Here is a 20,250-nt window from a genome sequence, read left to right as displayed (position 1 = left end):
AACTTTTTCAGTTATTTTACGGATTATTATTTCTTAGAGTGTGTGATTAATTATGTCATCACCTGACTTATAAAGGTCACTCCTACCTGGCAGTCAGTTGGAGTAAGTTGCTTGATAAATGTGTTACTCTTGAATTAAAAGGTTTTTGAATGTAATTCTGGGCCCCCGATTCAGAGTTATAAACTGCACGATGGAGCACATTAGCAAAGAAAAGAGCAATCTAAGCAGCTAATGAACAACTTGACTGATTTACTGACTCACTGACCGACCAACCAGCCGGCGAACAGCCAGCAAAATGCAACCAGGAGAGACGTAATGAATGGAAGTGGAGAGACATTTAGGCAAAGTGAGAAAAATTTCCTCTGAGAGCTTCCAGTTAGTTTCATTTCTGTAATAGCGGCACACACACAAACGCAAACCTGCTCTCGGTCACACACACCTTGACGCACACAGATGCAGGCGGCGCTGTTGATTGTGCATTGCCTGTTTGTTTATTAGCTCTCTGATTGAGCGGCTCTGCCTTCCACAGATTGGGTGACCTTTCCAGATCCTTCCGCGAGTCCGCTAAGTAGATCGAACGGCGAGCGCGACGACACTTTTTTCAGATTGTTACCGAATGAGGGAAAAAAAGCAGGCGGTCACATTTGTGTGTGTGTGTGCGTGTGTCGCTGTTTGTACACACTCACTTTGCCTTCATTGGTTCAATTGAAGCCTCATCTCCATATAGTTTGTATGCAATTACATCGGAGCGGTGCGCTGAGTGCCTCTATATGATTGTCTGGATACTGAGTGTGTGTGTGTGTGTGTGTGTGTGTGTGTGTGTGTGTGTAATTTGTGAGAAAGAGCAGCGATTCATGCTCGATGTGTGAAAAAGTGTGTGTATGTTATGTTTGTGAGTACAGCAATTCATGGTTGATTTGTGTGTGTGTGGGGGGGGCTTTATTGGAACATTTGTGAAGGCGAGATGGTTGTGTGTGTGTATGAGAGGTAATTTGTGCCAGAGAAAAGGCGATTCATGCTAAATGTGTGTGTGTGTGTGTGTGTGTCTGTGTGTGTGTGTGTGTGTGTGTGTGGTTTTATGGGTAATTTGTGTGTGTGACACATCTGAGTGTGTGTATATACATTTATATGCATATACATGCACACACGGAGAGTGAGTGTGCGTGTCAGCCGAGATGAGAGTGCAGGATAAGCGTGGAGTGCGTTTCTAGTGGCTTGTTGGCCACTTGTGGGGCTTTAAAGGGCACATCCGTCAAAATATGGAACAGCTGAATCTCATTCATCTGCAATAAACAGCTAATCACAGAACAGGACGAGTAGGACAAGCAGCGCAGGAAACATCCCATCAAAAATAGGTTTACTTTGATTCTGCTCATCTGGTGTTTATGAAATGAATGACATGTGTAGGGCAGTACAACTAGCTGAAAGCACATTCACTTTTATGTATGAAGTTTCATTGCAGAGTGCCTGGAGTGGAAGGGAAGATACTAGCTTAATAAACCATGTGTAGTGGCTATTCCCTTTCAAAATGATAGCCACTGCCCCAGCAATAGAAGAGTGGTTTTAACGCACCTTTGTTCCTTTGTTGTGGAGCCAGGCACCGTGCGTTTGTTGTTTGAAAATAATAATTAAACTCAAATATCCTCCCTATAGAAATAAATCTTTATGAGCCGACCAAAACGTTGTAGGTTAATGTAGCATGTCTGTGAATCTGGGGAAATAAATAATACTGATGGTTTCTTAAATGATATCAAATAAGATGAAACAGGATGACTAGATGGTTAAAAAACTTTGGCTAGGACTCCCCAAACTTTCCACTTGTGTTTCCAACTTCCCTTTCTTAATCATACCGCACCCACAATTACTATGGTGGGGCCGATTTGCCAATCAGTGGCCTAGCTGTCAAAAGCAATCAAAATGTCAGCGGATCAGAACTATAAAAAGACTTAAAATAATAACAATTGTTCTCTAAATATAAACGAAAACTGCTTTTTTTGGCTCCTATGACATGGTTGTTTCTTCAAGCACTTGTAGAGACATTAAAATCTGCGAGTCAGGCAGCAAGACGCTCCGCTTCTGAGAAGCGTAAAATGTAAAGTTTGTCCTGTGGGTGTTGTTAAAGAACACAGTCCTTCCAGAAAAATGTGGAGTTTTTTTGTGATTGTTGCGTGCAAAAATCCTTGATCATGCGGCACGTTTTCTTCAAAAATGTGATGGAATATGCGGGATATTTATGCAATTTTATGCGATGAAATTGCAGGAACTTGCAAAAACTGTGGTTTCATCATGACTTCATCGCGGGGTTTGCAGCTTTTCGATGATGTTCACGTCGCGTAATTACGTCACTTCCTAACGTTCCCATGGCAACAGGGGAAAATTGCTGCTCTTGTGTGAAGTAAACGCAACATTTTTCAACTTTCTGCTAAGATATATGGGACTTTTTTGCAACGAAAATGCGGGGATTATGAAATCATGAAAAGCCCCGCACATTTTGCGCGGAAATCGGCAATTTATGCGCCGAAAGTGCGGCGTATTTGAAAAAATGTGGCCCCCGCATAAATATGCGGACTTTGGCTGATTATGCATTGAATTATGAGATCGCATCATTGCATTTTTCTGGAGGGACTGAGAACAGCTTGTGTCGCAAAGATCTTGAGGGTTGATTAGGAAACGCCACTCTGCTCGTTATACAGTAGGATGAGATTTCTTGTGCTGAGGTTTACGCAGGACGTCAACTTACAAAAGTAAAAACTCTTCAATTGCTACATTTCTTTCATCGTTAACTGTCCCTAGCAACCGCTACCACAGCTTGTGTGTTGGGGTGGAAACAGATTACTTACGGTCTGAGGAGGATACCTCATTTGTCCTCTTCCAGATCCTGGATGTCCACAGCTTGTCGTGTGATTGATGCCCGTATGTCTCTGCTCTGTGTCTTCCAGGCTGAGCTGATCCCCAGTCAGTGTGAAGCCCAGCGAGCCGCCCTGGCAGAGCAGATGGCCGTCAAACTGAGTAGCCTGCACTACCCGCCATCCGCCAGCAGGAGGCACTACAGTCAGATGGCCAGGAACCACAGGTAAACACCATCAGAAGGACAGAACAAGTAAACTTGTTGTCACATTTCAGTTCAGTTTTAGTCATACACATATATACGTTCATACATAAATTTAAACAAGTCTTAAAGCAGCCATATTATGCTCATTTTCAGGTTCATAATTGTATTTTAAGGTTGTACCAGAATAGGTTTACATGGTTTAATTTTCAAAAAACACCATATTTTTGTTGTACTGCACCGCTCTCTCTCACTGCTGCAGATCCTCTTTTCAGCTGGTCTCTGTTTTAGCTACAGAGTGAGACCTCTTTTCTTCTTCTTCTTCTGTACTATCTTTGATTGCACTGCACATGCCCAGTAGCTCAGATGTAGATCATGTCAGCTAGCTAGCTCCATAGACAGTAAAAGAAAGGCTGTTTCTACAACTTGGGTCAGTTACAAGGCAGGATTAGCTGGGAGACTTCTAAATGAAGGCGCACATGTAAGTAGTTCTTTTGTAGATTATGGTGAACTTGTGTGTGTTGTAGCAGTGCTTTGCTACTGAGAACGAGGTAGCATGCTAGCGTTAGCATGCTAGCGTTAGCATGCTAGCGTTAGCATTAGCGTTAGCATGCTAACGCTACGAGCTAATGGTTGCGGTTAGCCTGCTCGTTTCGGCTCGTGACGTCACAAGCCGTGCCGATTTTGAACAGCTCACCCAGAGACTGAAGGCAGGACACATTCAGAAACCGTATCTCACTCTAAACAGCATGGATGGATTTATTTCAAAGTTTGTATGTGTGTGGAAGCACCAGAGACACAACATAACACCCCGAATCCCAGAAAAAGTGATTTTTTCATAATATGGGCACTTTAATTCTCCTTAGCCCATGCAACGCTATCTCTAATGCTCATTTAATTAGATTTTTTTATTCCTTGGTGTTTCTTTCGCTAGTCCAAATATACTTTCGCTGTATTATGACTACAAATGAGACCAACATGCAACTTATATTGCAGCCAATCAGCTTTCGTGTTATTGGTGCGAGTCTCTTCCGGATTGTACCACAGACATAACACAGATTTTATTCTTCAGCTTTGGGGAAGTGCAAGTTTAGTGATACTGGGCTTGAAAAAACTGAATTTAGGGCTTAGTTGATGTCGTGATAAATGGCTTAAATTTCATTCATAATGGTCTTAAGTCTTAAATTTCACTTGCTGAAACCTGCAGAAACTCTGATCCATATTAGTAGTAGTTGTAGTAGAGTAGAATACCATATAACAGAAGACACAAAAGCTACCAGATGATTACGCTCTGGTACAACGACAAAGATTCACCAACAGAAGGAGAATAAAACAAGACTGAGACACAACAACAACAACACACAGGCGCAGTTGAATGTAATCATGCACACACAGAGTTTGAGTGTTAACAGCAGTAATCTGCCGTGGCCAGGCTCGGCTCGGCGAGCGCCGTCTTTGGTCACACCGGCTGTCGGCGTTTCATCCCCGGCTTTGAGAAGCCTCTCTCCGTGGTTATCACTCACACGCAGAGTGCGCACACACACACACACACACAAAGTTGTGTGTATGCAAATGAAAAATAAAGCTCACTTTGAGTTTGTAGTATTTTATGTTCTGCAGACTTTGTTGGCGGTGTCAGTGTGTCGTCTCAGTCACAGGAAGGATGTAGTGTGTCCACACACTCTCTCTCGCACACACACACACACACACACACACACACACACACACACACACACACACACATACATACATATATATCCACTGTTTGAATTGAGCATAAATTGCAGTTTTGGCAACGCTGTCTTCTTTGATTTAAATAAAATAAATAAAAGTGCTTTACATACACAATCAGAAAAAACACACACACACACACACACACACACAAAACACTCATTGTGTTTATGTTTTTCAGTCCACTGTGGCTGTAGTGTAATGTTTCAGTAATTGACTTCTAATGTATTATTGGACAGTAATTGGTTATTCATATATTAGCTGCTGCATTTCAGATTTACGTGTGTGTGTGTGTGTGTGTGTGTGTGTGTGTGTGTGTGCGTGTGTGTGCGTGCGTGTGTGTGTGTGTGTGTGTGTGTGTGTGTGTGTGTGTGTGTGTGTGTCCGCCCGCCCATGTGCGTGCTTGTGTGTCCAGTGCAGTGGTGTGTGGGATGAGTTTTGAAATATTTGGATGTTTTTCTGTAGCTGATTTCAGGTTTTGGTTCAGTTGTGAAGAACTTGGAGGTCAGACTGAATTATTTACTGATCTCACACAAAATATCTCCATTCTGAATTAATGCTAAAGGAAATTTAATTGGGAGAGAGAGAAAAAACATTGCTGTTTTAAAATTTATATTTTTCTGGTTTTAAAAACCGCACCAATATTGAATGTTTACTTTCTGTGTTTTTATTGATTAGTCATTAAGTTAAGTATGAAATTATTTGGTTTTAGAAAAAATCACAACCAGATTAAGGAATTGTTATATTTTTGTATTGTAATTTTTAAAATTAGAGAGACCACTTTAAATTTTTTAGAAATAATCCAAACTGATACATTTTCTTTTTTATATTTTTGGGTTATGAAAGAAAAATAAATTGCTAAATGGAAGTGAGCAAGTGAATTATTGCATAAATTATTAAATTGATAAGTCATTGAGTGGGTAAATAGATCAATTAGTTAGTTTAAAGAATAAGTACGTAAATGAGTTAATTAATTATTGAATAATTAAAAAAATGAATTAGTAACTAAGTGAGTGAATGAATGAAAAAGTAATGGAGTGAATGAGTTGCTCTGTGCTGCTGCTCGATGACAACCATGTTTTTGGGGGGTTTCTGCAGGATGAATCCATTAGAAGAATGAATGCGTGAATGAATAAATGTAAGCATGAGTGGATGGCAGCAGGAGTAGCTGTGCTGCTGCAGGATGAATCCGTCATAAATCCTACAGAAAAATAAAACGTCGGAAAAAGTAAAAAAATATAAAAAAAATAAAGTCAATTAAAAAAAAAATGAAATATGAAAAAAGTAGAAAATAGCAACAACACAAAAGTCGACAAAAAAGGCAGGGAAACTGACATTTCCGGGGTCTCTGTAGGAGTGAGTCCATTAGGGTGTGTGAGTGAATGAGCTCTTGTCCGATTAATGCTCGTGTTAACACTCTTCAACCATTCACACAGTAATGTCCACCCTCACTTTATTGTCTGTTATGCTCCATTACATGGTGGCACATTCGGTTACACTTCACTTGAAGGTATCTACATAAGAGTGACATGACACAGTCATGACAGTGTCATGTCACTCTTATGTAGATACCTTCAAGTAAAGCACATTCTCACCTGCACTGCTGTCATGTTTGTTTAATGCTCTTTTGCACAAACTGTATATAGACTCTGTACTACATTCAGTATTTGTACTGGGACTATTGTATTTGTGTTATGTTACTGCCGTACCACTTAGACATCACCTTGCACAAACCGTATACCGACTCTTGATTTGATGTGTATTTTTTTGTAGATTCTTAACTGTATTTTGTATGTTTATATTTTGCGTATATACTGTGTAAGCAGTCCACCAAAGTGCTGCCGCGAGGGACTAAACACTGAGAGATGCAATGATTGATTCCTCCACACGTAAAATACAACTAGCACTGCAGTTATAAATGTAAAGTTACTTTGTGAGTCGAAGTAAGTGCGTGAGTGCGGCGGTCAACAAAGTGTTCGCTCCCAGGCTCACCCCCCTCTCTGTCAACGCCCAAAAAACCAAGGTGAACAGGTGAAGCAAACAAATATGTTATCACTTCCGCTCAAACCGCCATGAAAACGCCCACCACCTACAATATAAGTGCACAATATAATAATCAATAAATAATATAAATGATACCATGAACAATAGGGCTGTGTATTGGCAAGAATCTGGCGATACGATACGTATCACAATACATGGGTCACGATTCAATATATTGCAATATATTTCGATACTGTGCGTAAGGCGATATATTGGGATTTTTTTTAAAGTATAATTTTAGAAAAACTAATATTTAAAAAAAGACATGAAGTGCATAGAAGTCAAAGAAGTTTACTTTAGGGAAACAATTCAGTACACAGAAAATCAAACTGCCAGTTTGGGATTGTGGTTCACAGGTTCTTAGTGAGCTAATGTTTATATGCTAAAGTAGGCCAAAGTTCAGCCATAGCTACGTTGTTAGCTTCTAGCAAAAAGTCAGGCACTGCTAGGCACTGTTAGGCACTGCTAGGAACTGCAAAGCACTGCTAGGCACTGCTAGGCACTGTTAGGCACTGTTAGGAACTGCAAAGCACTGCTAGGCACTGCTAGGCACTGTTAGGCACTGTTAGGAACTGCTAGGAACTGCAAAGCACTGTTAGGCACTGCTAGGAACTGTTAGGCACTGCTAGGAACTGCAAAGCACTGCTAGGCACTGTTAGGCACTGCTAGGAACTGCAAAGCACTGCTAGGCACTGCTAGGAACTGTTAGGCACTGTTAGGCACTGCTAGGCACTGTTAGGCACTGTTAGGCACTGTTAGGCACTGCTAGGCACTGTTAGGCACTGCTAGGAACTGCAAAGCACTGCTAGGCACTGCTAGGAACTGTTAGGCAAGGACACTAGTGGTGTGTCTCAGCATAGCCATCTAGCGGTAGGGGGTTTAAACACAACATAAACGTGAACCACTGTCTTACATGAATATTTTTATATTTTTATATAAAATATCGCGATACTCAAGTGTATACATTTTTTCTTACACCCCTAATAAACAACATACAATATGTGGCTCCTACATGCTGTGTAACTCTATGTTGTCCCGCACGTTTATGCTTTATCTTTGCCAGGTTGTCATTACAAATGAGAATTTGTTCCCAATCGGCTTACCTGGTTAAATAAAGGTTAAATAAAAAAGTGAGTGAGTGAGTGAGTGAGTGAGTGAGTGAGTGAGTGAGTGAGTGGCAGCAGGAGTAGCTGTGCGGCTGCAGGATGAATCCATTAGATGAAAAGTGTCGGTGAATCGCCTCATAAATCCGACAGAGTCTCTGACTGAAAGGTGACGCCTGTCAATATGACTCATTCAACCTTTCACTCTCTCCCTTCATCCCCCTCTCCTCTCCTCTCTCACTCCCCCATCTCTCCCTCCTTTCCTCCTCTTCCTCATGATCCTCACCATCCCGCATCATCTCCTCTTTCCTCTTTTCTTTCTCTCAACTTCTATCCTTCACTCTCTCTGTTTCCCCTTCCCTCAGTTTGCTTCCTTTCTCTCTCTTCATCCCATCGTCTCGTTTCTCCTTCCTCTCCATCCTGTCCTCCATTGTCCGCTCTACTTTTTTCCTGCCTTTTTTTCTTCCTTTCCTCTTTTTTCTCATTTCTTTCTCTACCTCCCTCTCTTCTCCTCCCCTCTTCTCTTCCCTTTCTCTCTCACCATCCCCTCTGTTTATCCATCCCCCCCACCTCCATCTCCTTTTCTTCCTTTCCCATTCCCTTTTTACCGTCTCTCTCACTCCTTCCTCCTTACTTTACTCCTCATCCTCATCCTCCTCACCATCCCTCATCATTTCTACTCTCCTCTTTTCTTTCTCTCAACTTGTATCTTTCACTCTCTGTTTCCTCTTCCCTCGGTTTGCGTCCGTTCTCTCTCTCTTCTTCCCTTCAACTCCTTCCTCCTGTTCCCCATTTTCCTCTCTTGTTTTCCCTCTTTCCCTCCTCTCATACCTCTTCCTCCTTTCCTCCTCTTTTCTTTCTCTCAACTTCTGTCCTTCACTCTCTCGGTTTCCCATCCCTCAATTTGCTTCCTTTCTCTCTCTTCATCCCTTCTTCTCCTTCTCCTTCCTCTCCATCCGTCATCTATTTTACTGTACTTTCTTTCTTCCCTTCCTCTTTTTTTTCCTCATTTCCTTCCCTACCACCCTCTCCTCTCTTCTCTTTTCTCCTCTTTCTCTCTCTCACCGTCCCCCCTGTTCTTTCCATCTTCTGCATATCTTTCATCCTTGCCATCTCCCCCTATTCTTTCCTTCCCATTTTCCTCTTTCCCTCCTCCCTCCCTCTCTCCCTCCCTCCCTCCCTCCCTTCTTGCTGTATGGCGGATGATGAATTAGAGACAGTGGTTACAGCTGCTATCGGCGTTGCAGCAGAGAGAGAGAGAGAGAGGGAGGGAGAGAGGTAAGTATTGGGAAGTGATGAAAAGAGAGAGAAGTAGGAAGCGGAGGATGATGGCAAATCTGTCCATTTAAAGCCTGAGTGGGAAAGCGCTGCATGTTGTTTTAACCAACAGTTTACACTTAGCTCCGAGACGTCTGCTCTAAAATCTGCTCATTCTAAGAAAAAATTTGGTTTCAAGAAAATACTGTAATAATGATAATTTGTAAAGCACCTTAAAAACAACACAGTTACAAAGTGCTTCATAGTCAGAAAAAAACTAAACTAAATAAAGTCAACGCCCAGAATAAAGGTTACACCAGCGTTCAACCTGAGTGACCGACCAGCGGCGGTGACCAATAGGAAGCTGTCCTGACAATGCTCCGCAGCCAGTCTCCAAAATGATAAAGCTATAGTACATAAACCACGCCCGCAGCTGCCTCTGGACGCTGATTGGCCGGCCAGTTACGGTCCAAACACAAACGCATTACTTGAATCCTGACAGGGTGGATTTCCTGTTGCTATGTGACACGGCTGCACGATGTGAGGAAAATATCTAATTGTGATTATTTTGACTGACATTGCGATTGTGATGTGATTCACGATATTTGAGGGAATGATCATTTTTGTATCAAAAATCTCACTTTTATTGAGAAATATTAAAATTAACATGATTACAGTGTGATTTTTGCGAGGATCTGTACCAAACAAAGATGTTTTCTGTAGTCTGTAAGACAGGATTTGTAGGCCGGGATGTCTTTGCAGCACCACAATACTTAATTCAGAATGTTTTGACACATATTTTGCCTTTAACCAATATTGCATTCGATAAAATTGCGATAAATTGTGCAGTCCTAATATGTAGTCCCGTGATTTTATGATAGACTAGAGGAGGAAACAGATTTTCAGCCTGTTGCTCTTCAACTTTTCCTAAGTTGACTGTTGACGCGCAGCCTGACACTGTGCCCTTCTATTACATTTGAAGCCATTCAGACTTTATGTTCTCTTTGTGAAAATGGGTGTAGAACTTCTATAATATCAATATGCTTTTTCAATATTGAGATCTGCACACTTCACATGATACCCGCTGCATTTTATTATATCCGGCGTTGACTGGCGTTGTGACGAGTTAGAAATGAATAATAGATTCCTGTAATTCGAATTTCCTCAAGCGACTGAATGTCAGAACGGCTCTGCGACTCTCCCACGCGCTCCGTCAGCCCGCGTGACAAAGAGCACACCTGACACTTCAAACGCTCTGTAACTGTCCCGGTGCTGAATGCAGCGCCGCAGTGCCGCCACGTCGCTCCTTCCACTCTGATTTGTCGAGAGATGCTGTTTTACAAAGCGTTTAGTTAACAAGACGTGTGAGAACAAGACGGAAACAGGGGGAGAGGAGGGGGGTAGGGTGCACAAACGACAAGAGAAAACAATCTGTGCGAGTGTTGTATCTGCTTCATCTGTCTGAGTCAGTAAAGGGCCGCTCCGCTCGCCGCATAATGAGGAGCACCGCCTCGGGGGAAGGAAGCAGCGCTCTCTTCCTTTTGCTTTCTTCTTCTTCTCTGTTTAGTTTTGATTTCAGTGAGAATCACTCGCAGTGGAGGACAAGGGGGTGTGTGTAGAGGGGGAGAGATGGGAAGAAAAGATGGTGGGATGAGGAACAAGATGGAGAGGGAAAGAGAGGAAGGTGGGAAGAGGGGTTTTATTTCAATATAGCTGATGTTCTGAACGTGAACATTTCGAACGGCCACTGCACTAGTATGAATAAAAAAAGAAAATCATGCAAATAGAAAATGAGAATCTAAGACATAAAAAGTGAAGACGTCATAATATAACAGAAAACAGAACGATGTATTTTTGTGGTAGACAGGTGTACAGTTAGCGCACGTGTCAAACTTAAGGCCCGCGTATTAATTTAGGTTCACAATCATTTGTGACCCGCCTAGTTGTGCACCAAACCAAAATCACAGCAAACTGTTTTTCAAACTGCAATTATGCGGCACTCAAAGCTGAATATGGCAGATTCGCCGACTTTGAGACCCAGAAATTCCCCAGAACCAGAGAGTTTTCATATTCAGGCTGTGAAACCGGCTGCTGTGAGTCGGCTGTGTGGTAGCCTGATTTGTTTTGCTTGATTTGCTAAACTCTATGATGGCTAAGGAACTTTTTCACTGACTTTTTTGGGGCTTTATGTCGATGATGTGTAAAAAGAGAGGAAGAGGAAAAAAATATATCCTTCATTTGGAAAGTGAAATGAAAGAAAAGTGAGGACATGTTGGCTATATGAGGGCGTGTTTATAAGGAAGGACATTCTTGGAGAGTAAGGATAGTTTTTGGAAATAAAGACATTATTAGAGGGAATAGACATGTTGGTAAGTTGGGACATTTTCCAATGGTGAAGAAATGTTTAGAAAGGGAAGGAAATGATAACACTTTCTTTTGTGATTGTTCTGACTTGAAACCTGAGGCTACATTTACATCTTCACGTTTTGGTTTTTAAGCATTTAAAGTTTTTAAATTTTAAGTTTTGAGCCAAAAGTGATCTCGGTGCACACAAGTGTTTTTAGCTCCAGTAGAAGAACTAATCTCCGTTTAAACTAACACGCCCAAACCTCATATCGTGTCAACATTCTCGTACACTGGGCATAAACAGAAGGCAGCGTTGATACGCTGCCCGTTACTGGTAGTTGCCATGGTAACGTTAGTAGCTTTAAGTCTCAGAGAACGAGAAGTCGTGACCCAATGGGGCGGAGAAACGTTGGCGTCAGTGTCGGTGTTGCCCAAGGTCTCCGATTGCGTCCGTTGAGACAAAACAGGTCAGAAGTGTTTCCTAATGTCTCCGGTTTAGGGGCTCGGAAACACCAGAGCAGGGGGAATGAGAGGGGGAAAAGCCAGAGCAGGGGGAATGAGAGGGGGAAATGCCAGAGCAGGGGGAATGAGAGGGGGAAACACCAGAGCCAGGGGGAATGAGAGGGGGGAAACACCAGAGCAGGGGGAATGAGAGGGGGGAAACACCAGAGCAGGGGGAATGAGAGGGGGGAAACACCAGAGCAGGGGGAATGAGAGGGGGAAACACCAGAGCCAGGGGGAATGAGAGGGGGAAACGCCAGAGCAGGGGGAATGAGAGGGGGGAAACACCAGAGCAGGGGGAATGAGAGGGGGAAACGCCAGAGCAGGGGGAATGAGAGGGGGGAAACACCAGAGCAGGGGGAATGAGAGGGGGGAAACACCAGAGCAGGGGGAACGAGAGGGGGAAATGTAGCAGAAGATATTTGTTTTTAAACCAAAACGTAGCGATGTAAATGTAGCCTGAATCAGATCCGTTTTGCCTCTGGTCCAGCCTGCTCTGGTCAGGTTCGTTGGCTGATTTTAAATAATAAACACGGTAGTATTCTGTGATTGTCTGCAAGTCCTGGAAAAATGTCTCTAATGTGGTCTAGAAATGCTGCTACTTAATAGCTTTTACCTCCTTGAATTCAGTTGTTTTTTTTCAACTTACTGTTTATTTTAACAGAACGGTGTGGACGTTTGGTAAGAAGAAAAGGTTGTCGGAAACTAAGGACTGTTTTTGAAAACTGAAGGCTTTTTGAGGGTATAGGGCGAGAGAAATATGGGTATTATATTAACAGGTATGGAAGTGCAAACGTGTTTGTGTTCAGCTCAACATGAATCACAGTTGAGTCTGAATTTTGCAGCTTTAAAACAAATCTAAATGAAAGAGGGAGAGATGGAGGTGTTTGTTTTCTGTAGTTTTCTTGTTTCTATAATTTCATTCATAGTTTACTCTCTCTGCTCTGATGGCAGGTCACGTTGCTGTGTGTGTGTGTGTGTGTGTGTGTGTGTGTGTGTGTGTGTGCGTACTTGTTTAGTGTTTAATGTGTGTGATGCATTCTTGGTAACTGTGTACATGTTATTATCAGTGGGCATGTTTGGGTTGTTTGTGTATTTCAGGCATTGTTTTCATGTGTGTGCTAGAGTGTGTCTTCATGTGCAACTAGTGTGTGTGTGTGTGTGTGTGTGTGTGTGTGTGTGTGTGTGTGTGTGTGTGTGTGTGTGTGTGTGTGTGTGTGTGTGTGTGTTTTGTCGTGGAAACGCCGTAGGCCTGACAGAGCTGTCAAGCTGTCGTCGTCAGCGACCGGAGAATTCCAAACAATTTCACTGCTAATGTTGAGAAACATGTTGGCGTTCCCCGCCGAGACCGAAAACCACCGAATATATAAATAATAAACACACACACACACACACACACACACACCTTAACAAAACGGCTGACAGTAATGTGTGTGTTTGAGCAATTGGCCCCTGTTCCAGCAGCATAAATATTTGATGTGATCCTGTGTCGAGGAGGAGGAGGAGGTGAGAGGACAAGAGAAGAGGGGGGGTGGAGATGGGAGGCAAAATAATCTGGGAAAGAAGAGTTAGAGGAGGTGAACAAAGAATGTGGACAACATGAGAGAATGTGGGAGGAAGAGCAATGACAAGGGCTGAATCTCACTTCCCTTAAAAGTGCATCCACGTTTCCTCCTCTCGTCTTAGACAGGAAACAGCGATCCGGCTCTTCACTGCAGGGTTGTGTGGCGGGGGCCGTGTCAGTGAAACTGCTCATTTGTGTGACGTCCTGTTGTGTTCTTGAACCCGGAAATGTAACACAAGATCAATATGTAGGAGTTATCTCAGGACTCTTTACAGATAGAGTAGGTCTAGACAACACTCTATAATTTACAAAGACGCAACAATCCACCCCACCCAAGAGCAAGCGTTTGGTGCGACAGTGGCGAGGGAAAACGTCCTTTTCACAGTTACTGTTTTCCGTCAGATCGTTTATAGATCTTGACATTTCCAGCCGCACTTGAAGGCAGCTTCATTTCCCGGAGAAAGAGAGGAGACGGAGGGACTGAGGAAACAGTCAGCTGTTCCACAAACTCCCGGGCAGTTCAGTTCTTGTGTTTGGTGTTTTAAAACTTTGTTGTGGCAGCGATAGAGGCAGTGATGTTTCCTGTTTCCTGTACAGCAGTGTGGTAGTCTATGTCATATGCAGTATAACCATTAAGGCCGGTTACACACTGTATGCGTCGCGCGAGCGTGTTAGCCGCGTGGCGTGTCCGTTTTTATTTCGGCTCCCATGTTAACAGGTCAGAGCTTACACACTGCCTGCGTGAGACGCGCGTCTCGAGCCGCGCCTAAGACGCGTACATGCTAGAAATAGAACCGACGCCTATTTTTCACGCGAGACGCGAGCGTGTTGGAAGCGTTTCCAGGCAAAATAGAATAGGAAAATATGTTTATATGCCATTTAGACACGAATGCATATTAATAAATGACATCTTGATGTTTGAAAGTCTCGAGGTTTTGACATCAATGTAGATATAAATGTAATAAAAAATTTCAGAGAAAAGATTTTCAAATATTGCACCTGTCATACAGAACGAAATATTCTGTAACATATTTTGCAGTCAATACTGCTGACGTTGTCTTGCTTTAATCAGATCAGTAGCTATATATTTATTTTAAGTTTAACAACTCTCTCCTCATACGTCAACAAGCCTATATATAAAGGGTAGGATAGGCTACAATAACAACGTAGTGTGTGTTCTGGGTGACGGTCCAACATCAGAGAGGCTATATAGGCTCTTTACAGCTACACTAAGTTGTTATAAACAGACAGCCCACTTACCCATTTTTCAGAGTTTGAATGTGTGGGCGCTACATCCTGAGATCAGCCCTCCCTGTACCTAGCAGCAGGAGCAGCGCCGCGTCAGACACGCTTCTGGTGTGTAGGACACAGAAAAATCCACGCAGCCGCCACGCGTCTGAGACGCAACAGAAACGCCACGCTCGCGCGACGCATCCAGTGTGTAACCGGCCTAAGAAAGCTCCATGGTTTCCACATACCTACTTAAAAATGCCCAATGACCCGCAACAACATACTTTCCATTATATCTTTGATATATTTTGAGTGTTTTTCTTCTTCACATAGGCTAAATAAAGGTATTTCCACCGTAAATTGGTGCATAAAAGTGTATCAGAACACAGGAAATGAAGTCGTTGATGCTCAAAACTTCCCTCGGGAGGACACCCAAACCCCCACTATGATATGCTCCCCCCTTCCCAAAAGTACAGTATACCCACTACAATACATTAGGCTACACCTCTGCTGTACGGGACTCTCACACCGCCTCAAAACACACAGACTGATCTCTGGTTACATGATTGGCCACCACCGGTCAACTTTCGGCTACGCACCCGCTGCGTATTTTTGAACTCCAAACATGAACTCAAACATGAACTCCACTCCCCCGGCTTGGAAGCCTGTGTTTTAGGAGCCAAACATCCCCCCCGACCTCCTCCCTACGCGACCCACAGCGCTCTCATACAGCAGCAGTCAATGTGGTGCTGACAGTAATAAATATGTGGAATACACATATGTATGTTTTGAAGTTTTCGTAGCTATATGCACGTATGGTTCATAAGAGCAGCCTGAACATATTAGAAGTGAAGTAAACTTCCATCTTCTGTTTGGAAATGATTGATTTTATGTTTCAAAAGAGCGATAGAAACCCAAACCGTCTCCCTAAACTGCAGCAATCCATTTCTCCACTTTCCCCCCCTGACATTTAATTCACCACCGACTGACATTTTTCAAATAATGCCATCCCCTCCAACCGTGAGCTCATGTTCTGTGACGTACTGTGTGCTCGGTTTACCTGTACAAACCTGCCGAAGCCGCGTCACTGGAAGTTCTGTCCTTGCAATACAAGACAGAAGCAATCGAGGTACAATACAAAGTAATCTTGTTACAAAAGATTTTAGTTTTGTTTCAAACGGCGGCTTGAAAACATGTTTTTCTGCCTTTTTATCTGTCAGCGTCTCTCTCATTCCAGTTTGCATTTTTAGCCGCATTCTTAATCAACATAACAAGACGCATATGTCTCTCATGGCCGCAGGACAAAACAATATTACAATAATACAAGAAAAACAATAACGGAAAGTAGAGCATGTATGGAAACACAATATGAATAACAGAGAAAAAGAAAATTGAATTCCAACAATAATTCAACTTAATAATCTCTCTCTTTCTCTCGCTGTCGTCAGTCTGCAGGAGTTTGAGGCCGAGTACCAGGAGCTCTGGGATTGGCTGATGGACATGGACGCCATGGTAACTGACAGTCATCAGCTGATGATGTCAGAGGAGCAGAGGCATCACCTCTTCAAGGTAAGAGGAGCTTTGTTGTCTGTCTGTGACTCAGGATGCTCAGGAACAAACAGAAAAAGTTCCACCGGTACCCGAAGGTTTCTCTTTCTTTCTTTTTACAGAAATTCGTCGGTTTCGGTCTTAATTTCTATCATGTTACACGGGCTCGGGCCGGGCTCGGGCTTACGCTCGTGATTACGTTTTGGTTGCACTGGCAAAGAAAGCAAAGTCTAAGGTGTGGAAAACTTTTGACTATGTGCATAATGAGAATAATGAGCCAGTGGGTGTGTGTGTGCGCACATTTGAATAATGTTGGGCTATAAATGGGTTCGGGCTTTTAAAAAGCTGTCAATCAAGATGTACTTGTCAGGCTCGGGCCGAATTATGTCGGGCTCGGCCTTGTCGGGCCGAACTTTTAAGGCCTGATTACAGCTCTAGCTCTGTGTCTGTCCCTCTGCTTCGGTTTGACTCCCCACTGTGTCTGACTTCATGTCCCGCCCACAAAGCTATCTGTTTGTCTTTTACTGTGGATTATGCTGAAAGTTTCTAACTTATTCAATATTAAAGCATTTAAACTAAGTTTTGTGTTGGATTTTATAACATTCCAAAATCTTAATTTGGACATTTTCACCGTATTTGCATATTCCAAATACCGGTTGTCGGTATCGGTCGATCCCTAATCTCGTCTATGCTTTTCTCCCTTTTTGTGGCCATTTTTCTATTTATTTTTTATGGATGAAGTTAAGCAGCTAGCTAGCTACGTATGTTGTTAGACGACGTCCTCGTTCTTAATCCTGCCTACAAAGCCTAAAGAGCGTATAGAGCATAACACCACTGTCCCTGTTAAGAAAGCGTTTCAGATGTCTGGGACCAGGCCCGAGACATGTTCACTAGTTTCTGAAATGCAGCCTACATTTCCACGTTCAAGGTAAACTAACCAAAACAAGACTGCTCCACCAGCTGGACTCTGGCTCTCTGCAAAACACATCAGCAGCATGTTTTGTAATTTATTTAATTATGAAACACCAAAAGATGAAACACGACGGCCAAACTCAGTACACTGTCTTCTGTTTGTATGACTCGTTAGACGTCCTGTGCGTTTTCTTTGAATTAGAAAAGTACATACAGTCATGGAAGTTTTTTTTTTTCCTTTTTTCCGTTCGACGTCACACGAGTCATGGTGTTTTTTGTCCAGAAATGGCTGTTAAAGTTACACCGTTGGTGCTGCAACGCACAACAAAGATCTCTGCTCGTTGGCTTTACTGTGATGTCACAAATCTCCATCGGCCACCTCTGCCGCTGAGCACTGAGGACATTCTGTCAATCAAAATGTGTAAATATGTAGAAACAGAGAGCGAACTGAAGTAAATGATGTCCTCCCACATTTCATTCTTCCATTAATTTGTCTGTCTCCCCCCCCCCATCCCTCCCTACGCCTCACCATCCACTCTTTCCAGCCAAGCACACACAGATACACAAACACACGCACACGCACACACACACACACACACACACACACACAGATACACACACACACACACACACACACACACCCTGTCTCCATCCTTACCAAGGAGAATGGGATTACAAGGCATAGCCTGCCTCATAACCATATCATAGGGGAAAGTGTGTGTGTGTGTGTGTGTGTGTGTGTGTGTGTGTGTGTGTGTGTGCGTGCGTGCGTGCGTGCGTGCGTGCGTGCGTGTGTGTGTGTAATGACTTCACTGCAGCCAAATGAGTCAGAAAGAACAGCATGTGTTACCGTTAGAGATCTGAGTCCTCCTCTTCTGTCCTTCACACACACACACACACACACACACACACAGAGATAGAGAAATCAAAGATATTTGTTGCGTAGCGGCTCTGACACTCTGAAAAAGGACATTTTCTAAAAAAGTGTCTCAGCCTGGTGTGAGCTGCTTCAACAAGTGTCCAATGCAAGTTAACAGAATCAGGTTCTGGGGGGAAGAAAAGCTTATTTAACTTCATATGCAATGTCAAACAATATATAACTTTCAGTGCTACTGATGAGTGATGCCACTTCTCAGCTAAATGAAAGCACAGTCAACCCCTTCATCTTCAGGCCAACTTTTTGTCTTTCAGAGGCTTTAGCAGGCTCAGATTCGAAGATAGAGTGAAGATATTGGTGTCATATGAAACTAGACGATATAAGAAATAAAATGGTATACTACGTCGTGCTAGCAAATAATTTATAATTTAATTTATACTCTTTATTGCTGCCCAATGGGGACATTACAATTTACACTCTGTTGTTATTACACACTACACACAGGCCTGAAATACACACACATGCTCAGGTCCTTTTACATGCACTAATGGAGAGATGGGCTGCGACTGCTGAACAGGCACCCTCAGCGGTTCGGTGCCTTGCTCAAGGGCACCTTGCTCAATGGCACCTTGGCAGTGCCCAGGAGGTGAACTGGCACCTCTCCAGCTACCAGTCCACCTCCGTATTTCAGCCCGACGGGGGACTTGAACCAGCAACCCTCCGGTTCCCAACCCATCTCCCTACGGACTGAGCTACTGCCACCCCAATAGCATATAATAACATTTCCACGGGAAGATAGAAGTTCACTTCCCTTCTACAATGTTCAGGCTGTTCTCATGAACTATTCGTACAGCTACGAAAAGTAACACACTGTAATTCGGATGTACAGTATTCCACGCATTCATGACTGTATAAAACACAGAGAGCTTTCAAGCTGGGGAGTGGATTTTGTGTCCTTGAAGAAGTTAAGGTTTGATTTCAAAAGAGATTTGAGTACTTTCAAAAAGCCAACGTCACCGAAAGTTTGTTCTGAACATTTTGATATGAAACACATGGGGATTAGTTATATGAGAATACCTTAAAGCAACACTAGAGAACTTTTCCCGCTTTGGTCCCCCTACAGGTTGGAAGCGGAATTGTCCATTACATTACATTATGCAAGTTTGCCAGATCGGGTAGCGGACCTGTAGTTCCAATGAACTGGACAATGTAATGGACAATTCCGCTTCCGACCTGTAGGGGTACCAAAGCGGGAAAAGTTCTCTAGTGTTGCTTTAAAAATGTAAATTTAAGAAGATACATGAAAATGCCCTTAGACCTCAGAGGGTTAAGGAGAAAACACAAGACTTTCACCCAGGAAACAGGTGTTCATGTCCTGAAGAAGTTAAGGAGAAAACACAAGACTTTCACCCAGGAAACAGGTGTTCATGTCCTGAAGAAGTTAAGGAGAAAACACAAGACTTTCACCAGGAAACAGGTGATCATGTCCTGAAGAAGTTAAGGAGAAAACACAAGACTTTCACCAGGAAACAGGTGTTCATGTCCTGAAGAAGTTAAGGAGAAAACACAAGACTTTCACCAGGAAACAGGTGATCATGTCCTGAAGAAGTTAAGGAGAAAACACAAGACTTTCACCAGGAAACAGGTGTCAGTGTCCCGAGAATACTACTTAAGTGATTTAATCCAAACCACAATCTTTTTCTTAAAATCTTAACTAGTACTGTAGTTATGGTGTCTAAACCTAACTGTCGTTGCCGCTTGACGGTCACATTTTGTCCGCTAAACTCAGCTAGCAACAGCCGCTGAAACAACCGTCACCTGCATACAAACGTGACGCATGTTATTTTTCGAAATATACTGAAACCTAAAACACAAATGGATTGTCATGCTGCTCACAGACACTCTGGTTGTTTTTGGGGAATCGAACCACTGAAATCTCACTCTCTCCTTACCCAGATGGCACTGCTGTGAACCAACACCTTGTGTTATTTTCCGTTCTTTCTCTCTCTTCGTCCAAACTTTTCTTTTTGTGTGTGTGTGTGTGTGTGTGTGTGTGTGTGTGTGTGTGTGTTTGTCTGTCTGTGTTTTT

General features: G+C 42.9%; 1 protein-coding gene across 3 annotated transcripts in view; it reads left to right on the top strand.

Annotated features, from left to right (window-relative positions):
* akap6 (A kinase (PRKA) anchor protein 6) overlaps positions 1-20,250 on the top strand; it is a 281,507-nt gene that overhangs the window by 142,537 nt on the left and 118,720 nt on the right. For all 3 annotated transcript variants that reach the window (XM_031321329.2, XM_031321328.2, XM_035994985.1), the window contains 2 exons: positions 2,940-3,073; positions 16,273-16,393. In XM_031321329.2, the coding sequence (XP_031177189.1) occupies positions 2,940-3,073; positions 16,273-16,393 (255 nt within the window). The remainder of the gene's footprint in view (positions 1-2,939; positions 3,074-16,272; positions 16,394-20,250) is intronic.

Source organism: Sander lucioperca, chromosome 18, assembly GCF_008315115.2.
Source record: "Sander lucioperca isolate FBNREF2018 chromosome 18, SLUC_FBN_1.2, whole genome shotgun sequence".
NCBI lineage: Eukaryota > Metazoa > Chordata > Actinopteri > Perciformes > Percidae > Sander > Sander lucioperca.
Note: the sequence above shows the minus strand (reverse complement) of the source record. Positions and strands in the feature narration are given on the sequence as shown.